The 9,755-nt window shown below is 41.0% G+C and overlaps 1 protein-coding gene across 1 annotated transcript; it reads right to left on the reverse strand.

Moving 5' to 3' along the window:
- Window positions 1-836: 836 nt before the first annotated feature.
- On the reverse strand, window positions 837-9,480 carry tmem38b (transmembrane protein 38B). The gene is made up of 6 exons (XM_020600948.1): window positions 9,031-9,480; window positions 4,572-4,728; window positions 3,915-4,099; window positions 3,711-3,798; window positions 3,135-3,252; window positions 837-1,892 (listed from the first exon to the last, which is right to left on the reverse strand). Exons 1-6 carry the CDS (start codon window positions 9,152-9,154, stop codon window positions 1,614-1,616), a joined length of 951 nt encoding a protein of 316 aa, XP_020456604.1. The 5' UTR covers window positions 9,155-9,480; the 3' UTR covers window positions 837-1,613.
- Between the last annotated feature and the right edge of the window lie 275 nt (window positions 9,481-9,755).

Consider the following 9,755-nt stretch of genomic DNA (forward strand, 5'->3'; position numbering starts at 1 on the left):
CAGTTCAGTGAATAATTGTGGTGGGGATCATACAGGTCTGGATCTCATTAAGGCAATTGTCTGAGAACTTTCAGGTTCAGACCTGTCGTTATGTCACCTGCCTTCTTATCACAGGAGGCAGAGTAAGGAAACTGTGGCTTATTAATGTGTCTGTCAGTTTTCCAGGTCATGCGGTTCAACATTAAAATAGCAACACATGCTAACACAAAGCTGTTTTGCAGCAAACACTCTTGAGTTACAAGCATGTAACTCACATGGATACTTCTGACATCTGTGGACTCGAGGCATATTAAAGACAGGTACATCATCACAACCAGTATCAGTCTTTGAATGTCTTCTCTTTTCTCATCAGCACCAACCCCCCCAACCCGCACCTAGTCTTACTTTGTATTCACAATGGCTGCTTCACCATCTGAGATTACATAGATAAGAAGTGGGGTAGATTTTGGGGTGGGGTGGGGTCTTTCTCAAGCAGCTTTTTAAAAAGAGAGGTATCAGTCAGGTGCTGATGTTACACTGATGCAATCTTTCAGCCTACAGAGGAGGTTACGTCTGGACACTGTGCTGCTTTGTATCAACTTACAAGCAGTTATAGTTCTGTGACAGGATGTTGTGAACAAATGTGCTTAGAGAACTACATGATGTTTGACTTTGTATTAATGAGGAGCTGTCTTTCAGGGATATACTGTCATTTTAAACTGAACTAATTATCTTGTTTGTGCCTTAAAGCGAGTCACTACAGAGTCACATTTAGGCTCACTGAGCTGCACAAATCTATCTGACAAACCTAGAGGCTAGAATTAAAGCACGCATGTTACAGTGCATTTAAACCCATTTATTCTCATGCTTTCAGTTGTAATTCAAAGCACTCACCAAAGAAACAGAACACTATATAAACGCTGTCTTCCATTTCAAAATGTCATACACTCAAGAGTGCACTTGTTTAGCATAAATAGAGTAAAATATCTGTGTCATAGAATATAATCTCTTTTTAAAAAATCTCTCTAAGCATATCAGAGTAGGAAATATAGCATTTACATGTGCAGAATCTAAACAGAAAGAAAGACAGAGACATAGACAAATCAGCAGGTGCACAGCACTGTTCCAGAAACCCAGAGATAAAATGTCTGTCCCCATCATAAATATAAATTAAAAATTAAGCTACACATTGTACTGCAAGTGTGTAATCAGCCCAAGGCTGGAAATACGACGTAGCGGAAGGGATCTGGACGTAGTTTTAAGTAGAAGATTATGTCCAGATGCCTTCTTCTAAGTTTTTTCAGCATACTATGACCTGGATGATTGAGAATTCGCACGGACAATCAGCCCAAGGATTGTGTGATATGCACATTCAACAGCATCAATATTACAGTACTATGGGGGGATTATCCCAGAATAAGGTGCAGGGTTGGTTGGAGTCACCTCTTAATGAAGTTCTATTTCAGTATGCAGTAATTTGCCTTCTAAGAAATGCAAAAGAGATGGTACAAAAAGTATTACATCATAAATGAAATATAGAAAATAAAGTTTAAGTAGTGATATGACAAATCTGAATCAGAAGTGACTCCACAACCCAGCGTATAGGTGAGAAGGCGCTATGGGGCAGAGGCTGACTAGTTGGTCTTCTTGCAGTTTTCCGTCTCTGTGTTCTCCGACTCCTCTTTAGCCCTGAGCGCTTCACTTGTGTGATTCCCTGCTGCTCCGTTCTCACTGGACTCTTTGGTTGTGGCAGGGGAGGTTGCCCTGTCAGTTGTGCCATTATCGATACATGCTTTCTTTACCTCGCCGGTGAGAGCGGCATAAGAGGAGAAGCCAGTGAAGAGGGTCTTGTAGATGGCCGACTCGATAGTGGCGAATGGTGAGGCAGAGGAGCCTGTCAGGATCATCCTTGACTGAAAAAGAGAGAATGTGAGAAAAGACAGAATACGTAACTGCCTAATCATTTCCAATATGTGGGAGCATCTTAAATTCCTTCAGCATAGCAGCTGTCTCTAAAGCAGTTGCAATTCATCTATTTATATTAATGGCAGATTACATGACTAATTGTCACTTGCAGTGATGAACCCAATGAAGATTATCATCCGACTCTGCAATTTCATTCATTTCTAGTGCTGCATTTTTGAGTCTTTCATCTCATCACTTTGGTGTAGTGGCCTGTATAATTACTTCTTTGCCACTTTATCACTCTCACTGCTCTCATCAGATCTGTTTTCAGCCATAGTAGACAGCCGCTTTCAGCAAAAATAAATTAACTAATTAATTATTTAACTAACTAACTAAATAAAAAAATGAAAACCCCACTGTGCGCTACCTGATCAGCACCATTCAACAGGCAAAATTAGCAATTATCTAGTGAACACAGTAGATCATCTCAACACCAATGAACTGAAAGGAGTTAGTGGAGGCCAAAAACAGACACAGAGAAAAAAATAAGAAATGATATTCAGAAATACAACTTCAAATAAAAAGATTGATGCTTATTGTACACGCCTACCGTAAGCAATTTGTCACTTTTCATGGAAAGCTGACCAATTATGTTATGGTGGCCTAGTTTACATATAAAAGCTAAATAAGTGGGTAACATATTAGTAATTACTTTTCATTAGAGGATGAGACTATGACATCCTAATCATCAGAAACACATAATAATAATAAATAAGAGGAAAAATAGCAGGTTTATCTTAAATCTGATGAAATGGCTTGGGGTTAATTTGACAGATCAGAGTCAGAGGGAGCAAACAGAATGAGAGTTGAAAGAAGACATGGTAGATTTATCTGTGTCTCAGTCAAGAGCACAAGTTTCCCAGAGAAGAGAAGATGATGCAAGCTGATGAAAATGATGCAAACGCCCCAGGCCTACGGGTAATACCTAATGTGAGTCACCACAGTTAAAACTTCAAAAAAAGGAGGAAGGAGTAAGGTCACATAGAAGACAACACACCACCAGGGGGGGGGGGGGGGGTTGTTAAACCTGAGATATGATCTAATTAATACATCAAGAATGGCATTTAATAGGTTTTCTTGTCTAGATAAGCAACTAAATACACCAAAACACACCTTCCTGTTTTGTATCTGAATCACTAACAGCTTGGATATACATTCCCAAGGTCACAGTGTCAGGAAGGAGATACTACCTTGTTGGCCACAATAAAGACGGTGTAGATGAGCATCAGGTGGTGCTTCTGGAGAGGTAGGTAGTGGGTCTGCTGCAGAGTAAACAGCACCGCCCCTATCAGGGTGATCTTGGTGGGGCTAAACACAAAACAAATCAAGGTACAACAGATATAGAGGCTCAACTAGAAGCTGCTCAGTTTAGTATAAACACAAGTAACGGACAGACCGGCTGTGTCCACAACTAACAAAAGCTGGCTCGCTGTCACTAATCAACGCATTATATCTTGTTTGTTTTACTTGTGCAAAAGCTAAAGTGTAATATTACAGTTTTATGTGTCAGACTATTTAATGTCAGGAAACCAGCGGAGACTCCAGAGAATGACTACACCCAGCCATTACTAACAGTAGTAACACAGCAACTTATCACTTTTATGCAAATGAGCATACTTCCTATAGTGGTGAATTATTCCTTTAAATGTCCCATTACACTCAGTACATTATATAAAAATATAAAAATGCAGTTTTATAAGCACAAAGATAACTAATAAATAAATAATCACTGATGTAATATAAGTAGAGCCTTACAGAAAACTTACTAAGACATTTTGAGGAGCTCATTAGTCTCTGGTGTCCATACTCCTCGAACAAGCTGCTCAAAATTACGTATCAGACCAGCTCCAGCACCTAGTAGACGAGACATATGGCTGACACACACATGATGCATACCTGATATTAATTAAATCACTAAATACTCAAACTACTTAATAATGTTAACCTAAAAAAAGTGTGCAGCTGCTGACCTTTAGCCCACCCAACAGCAATCATGACCAGCAGGCTGTCCTTGTATTTGCTGTGAGCCTGTGTGACTCCTCCAAGCACCTTCCAAGTCCTGGTCACTTCCTTCATTCCTGACAGCACCAGCCGGAGAGGCAGCAGGGCGGCACAACAGTACACCAGGTCCATAGGACAGTAAAATACTAGGTACCTGTAGAGACACATAAGGCTCAGATTACTAGTGCACACAGATAAACATTTCAGCTACCTACTGAGTGGAAACTTTGTGGTCAGAAATCACTTTGACAGTATCACCTGCTTGTCTGTGTCAGGTACCTGACTTCACCAGCAGAGGGCAGTGTTCTTTTTTGATTTTTGTGGGAAGGGTGTAATTTTATGTGCCACCAGTAGAGGGACCCGAAGGTTTCTTATGAAGAGGTGGTACCTCTACAATAACTGTTCCATTCAGTGTCTTCAACATTTCATGCTCCTGTTACAGAAAACTAAGTAGTTCTACAAGAAAACCTCATTATTTTGTATTTTTATTTCATGAAGCATAGAGACTAGAATATGTTTATATTTTGCTTTTTCTAAAAGTTGCATATGGCCTTTTTTCCTTTGTCTCACACTTCATCTCTCTCTCTTTCTATATATACATATGTATGCTGTACGTTTTAGTGTACCAGATGATCGAAGCAAGAAGAACACTGGTGCTGTTGGCCAGAGGTGCTACAAGTGGTTCAGCCAACATGACCCCAGACAGAACAGCTCCGCCAAAACAGAAGAGCATGGAGCTGAACCAACAGGCAAGAGGGCTGACTCTGGACACCTCAAGAGCTCCTGCACAAGGACAAAAGTAAATGTATTAGCATTAGCAAAAAGACCACTTGCTGAATGATGCTGCAGAATGAGATCAGAAGTGCAGGACATTTGCAGACTGTTGTTTGACACTATGGCTGTTGCCCTGTGTGATGCATGCCTCCCTCAATCTCTGATGCTGGATAAATATTAACTAGTTCAAGTTAACAGGCACAGAGAACAAAAAGAGAGAAAGGTTTATGCAATCATGAAGGTACACATGATTTGCACTTTGCACAGCTCAAAGTGCAGAGCATGGTCACAATGTTTACACTTAAACACTGGCTATGTCATAAATTCATCTGCTCGGCGTCCCCTCTAGGTTCCATTATGTTTTTAGAAACCATTTACACCCTGATTACATACAGGAGCACTCATGAGTTAAAGGAAACAAATTTTATAAGCAAGTCAAACAGCATGAGAACTATTCGTATGTGATGTTCTCACTGTAAATCTTCACTATTAAAAGAAGATTAAGTGTGATGATTTAATTAAACTGTCAACACAGGTTTTATTTCCAAAATCATGACACTGAGGTAATAAATTATGGTGCAGACACATTCCAATAACATCTCAGAATGGCTTTGTTGACTCTTCCAAATGTAATGCTGCCAGCGTACGCTATGTGTTTCACTTAATTTCAGACTGGTAGTACTCAGTCAGGCTGGAGCCGCCTGCCCTGCGCAACTGCGGTCACACACGGGAACATACTGGTAATCTGAGGATTACAGACAGATTATAGACTCCTGGAGAGATAGATCTGCCTCCTCTGCACACTCTCCTCAGCTTCAGTCTGTGTTGAACACATTTTAATTCTCCTACACCTCTGTAAAAATCATTAAATGTCACAATTTCACTTGCTAGCCATTTAAAATACATTGGTCAGCATTACAAATGACTTTTCTGAATGAGAGCAATTGAAGACCGGTACAGTTTTGAATAGATCTGATGCAAAAATACAAGTGGAAAATTACTGACAATGTATGGCCTTGCATGACTTTTGGACAGTTTTACCCCGTTGTAACCAATAACATGACTAGACGCTGTAATGCACTGCGCTAACTGTTGGGAGGGAACGATCTTTAGTGTTAACAAGTTTCACCTGTGCTTCACCTGCTGTGTCCAGTGCAGCAAATGTCTGACACCAAACTGTAGCTAACACATCATGACTGGCAGTAAGGCACGACTGCAGCATCAAATTGCAGTGTTTCCAGTTTTACCCGTTTTTTTGTTATTTGCATTCTGCAAGTGAATCTGTGGCACAGTTTTAATTTTGTGTGCACATGAAATCTTATGTGGTGAACCTTCTGTGGTCCAAAAGTAGTTGCCACAGAAGGAAGTTAGAAAGAAAAAAAAATCAGGAAGACAAAAATGCACCCGTTTTAATTTTGTGTGCACATGAAATCTTGTGTGGTGAACCTTCTGTGGTCCAAAACTAGTTGCCACAGTTAAAAAAAGGAGGAAGTTAAAAAAAAAAACAGGAAGACAAAAATGCACCCAAACATCAGATACTTGGCCGTTAAAGAGGATTCTGATTCTGAGACTGGGGATGGTGGTTATAAAATACATCAGTAGCACCCTAACTGTCACGCACGTCCATTTCTCCTGCTTACAGCACACGAGTCCTGATGTAAGTGCTCAGCATTAGCGGTTTTGGCCTAACAGCAGTTGTGTCACTTCTCAGGTGCAGCACATTGCTTACACAGTAAACTGTGCTGCTCTGTCATCACATTTGATTCAAGAGCAAAACAAACAGCGGCAGTCAATGTTTGAGCCTGATCTCTGGCCAAGCACAACCTTTGAAGAGTGAATGTATGGGGTGTTTCACTGTAGAGGAGGAGACTACTGCACATTCATTTTGCAAAACATATTTTAAATCACCATATAACCTACAGCACAGGCAACTAGTCCAGGTCAGTTTGGAAACTGGGCTGCTTTTCTGAAAACTAAATTCTTGAAAAATGATTGAAAATCTATATTGTCTTCGTGCAAAAATACTAGATGCCAAAACCTACCAGTAAAAACACCGTTTGCTTACATTCTATGTTGGGATGTAACACACAGTTTGGGCTGGTCAGACAAGCTGGACTACAAACACACTCTCACCAGATCCTGTCTCCTGGTTTTGCATTTGAATGGGACACATTAACAAGTCAAATCCTCTCTGCCTAGTGGCACGGTAGAAGAGTGGACTCACGCTGCATCTCGTCTCTGCTGTCCTCTGCAGCTACATATGTGAGAGGGTCAGAATATTAGGAACACCTCTGAATATAACGTAGACCAGTACAACACCACCTTTAACTATGACCTCAAGAATAACCATATAAATGAATGTAGACATTTATGACAGTTTCACCAAAAACTAACATTTTGAGCTTCATAGATACAGATGTTAAGGTGGACGTGCTGCACTGAACTGCATACAACTGTGTTACATACAGTACGTGTGTGGCCGGTGAGTGTATATTGTACATTGTGTATTTTACTGGCGTACAGAGATCTTTATGAAAGCCTGATTATAAAAGTCATTTAAATTTTAATCAGGACATCTCACCTACCAGACATACTTTCACACATATTGTAAATAAGGCATCCCTCTGCTCTCCTGAAGCCACCTCCCAAGCTGCCATTATTCCTCAACTCCATTATCTTCAGTTCTATAATTCTGCCCTCCTCCAAGTCCATTCGTCTGTCTGACACTTCACTCCTCACTTAATTAACCTCATCCCACACTCTTCAGAGCCAGTGTCTTATTTTCCTTTGGCCTCCATTTTACTTTCGGAGCCCCTGTTATAACTTGCTTAACACCCTCTTCTTCTCTCCATAGGCAGTCATTACAGGCAGAGCTAAATAAGAAAAATAAAAAAGCAGTTCATCTCTGGTTATTTTTGACTTGAAGAGAGGACCACGTATAATTACTGCTCCTCTTCCAAGGCCACAAACTCCTGCTTTCTATAGGCTATTCACACCAGTGGTTACAGATGTGCTTAAAATAACTCCACAGCAGTGAGAGATTAAAATGCTTTACAGAAAACTTTTTTACTTTTGTTACTGTAAATAAGCTGTGTCTTTTCCTATATGAATGTCTGGTATATTGACTTAGTTTCTTCTTAAAAATGATGTTTTCAGACAGTGTGAAGCAGCTTCAGCTGGACTCTCAGAGTGGATGCACTGCGCCACAGAAAGGGAGGATTTAACACAGGAGAGAGAAAAGTTCAGGAGGGCTGAATGGTTTATGGCATTCCTTTCCTTGTTGGGGAAGAAGAACCGGAGCTGGCTCCCCTCCAGTGTTACATGTCTTTTATTCAGGTTTTTACTGAAGTTCTTTTCAAATGACCCTGAGATTTAAACCTTCTTTCATGAACTTTTTGTTAAGTAAACATACTGTTTACTCTGTGTATCTTTCTTTCAACTACAGATAGATAGATGGGAGCTGAGGACAAAGGGTTGAAAGGTCACAGCCGCTCAGATGCTTTGCAAGGCAAGTTCAAAAATAGACCTGACAGCATCAGGAATACAATGGACTGTGAGTGTGTTTGTGTGTCCTTGTATAAAGTCCAGCTGTCCCTGTAGCCGCTATCTTAATGATATGACATAACTGGCTCAGTGAAGTAAAGTTGGGGTTTTTAGTGACTTTACTAGGTGATGATCACTTCAAATGTGTCTTTCCAATATCAGAACGGAAAATGTACGCAAAACTTTGTGGCATTTTGGTGGATAACAATATCTAAGGTAATCATAAGGGAAATCATGTGTAAACAGTGAAGCTCAACATCCTGACTGAACAACACACAGGGTGCAACAGGGTGGTAATATGTACTGTTCATTTATTTATTATTTGAAATGTCATTCTTAATTTATGCTGAATTGCGTGGTTGTTTGCAGCCAAATTTAACATTTTGCATGTGTAGCTCAGCAATAAAAGCCTCACGTTTGCCCTAGTTCACACTCCAAGTGAGCCAACTGATCACACTCTGGTTTATCTAGAATTAGTGCCAGATTACATGGTTCTTTCCAGGAAAAACCTGTAAGACTCATAATAATAATATATATAATTCATTCAGAAGCTATTACAGTAGCTAGTCCTACAGCTATAACTATAACTAAAGGTAAATGAATCGTTCCAGACTGACACAGCAGGCTGTGGCATTTTGAAATAGCTGTTGGCCTGTTTTTAAAAGTTCCAAACTGCAGTACAAAGCCAGAGTCGCTTCCTTCCCATGAGCCCTCTGGGAGCTGTCAGCGTCACACCTGTGCTGTCAGTATTCATGCTCTGAAACTTACCTGGCTGCTCCCTCAGAGCCACGATAGACACGATATAGTGCGCCATGTCAAAGTATGGAAACATGGACAAGTTTGCCAGTCCGTGGGACAGCTCGTCCAAATGCAGCACCCCGAACGAATCCATAATCTTATTCTCTCTCTTCAGTAACAAAAAGATATTTTAGTTAATCCCAGGTGGAGAAAAGGCACCGGCCCAACTCAGAGCATCAGGGCAAACATATGGATTCATCCACCGTCTGTCAAGTCGGACACAACCCTAAACAGCTGTGCGGCGGGGGATACACTACTGCCAAGTTGCTCGCAGCTGGTTACTTGACTTCAGGGGTCGCCGCTTGTCGCAGGGCAACAGATGTGTATTGCCAGAGGATGGTCATCATCGACGTTGCCAAACCAACGACGCTGTCATCAGCGCATACGCGGAATTCCTGCTCTGTGTTCCGCCATGCCAGTGGTGTGCCAGACCGGCTTCTGATTGGAGGAATGAGAGCGCGACGAGCCAATCATCTGCCAGAGTGTGGCATTGCGAGGGGATGCTGCAGGATTTGTAAACGCAAACAGCCCTGCACATACACGCAAAGGTACACGTCCACCAAGTACTGTAGGGTCTGTTGGGTCAGTGTTGTAAAACCTATTGTCTTCTTCTCTTTATTTACATTAGTAGCCTGCTCCACAGGTACAAAATGACAAGACACAGATGGGTGACAAATTAAAGGAAATAAATTGAC

The sequence above is a fragment of the Monopterus albus genome, unplaced genomic scaffold, assembly GCF_001952655.1.
Source record: "Monopterus albus unplaced genomic scaffold, M_albus_1.0 scaffold49.1, whole genome shotgun sequence".
Lineage (NCBI taxonomy): Eukaryota > Metazoa > Chordata > Actinopteri > Synbranchiformes > Synbranchidae > Monopterus > Monopterus albus.

What these genes read in the sequence shown, in the direction of transcription:
- tmem38b (XM_020600948.1), bottom strand. Translation starts at nt 9,154, where the DNA reads ATGGATTCGTTCGGGGTGCTGCATTTGGACGAGCTGTCCCACGGACTG. An exon ending in TGCTGTTGGGTGGGCTAAAG is followed by an intron (nt 3,799 to 3,914) that starts GTCAGCAGCTGC and finishes CTCGTCTACTAG; the next exon opens with GTGCTGGAGCTGGTCTGATA. An exon ending in GAGCTCCTCAAAATGTCTTA is followed by an intron (nt 3,253 to 3,710) that starts GTAAGTTTTCTG and finishes TTTTGTGTTTAG; the next exon opens with CCCCACCAAGATCACCCTGA.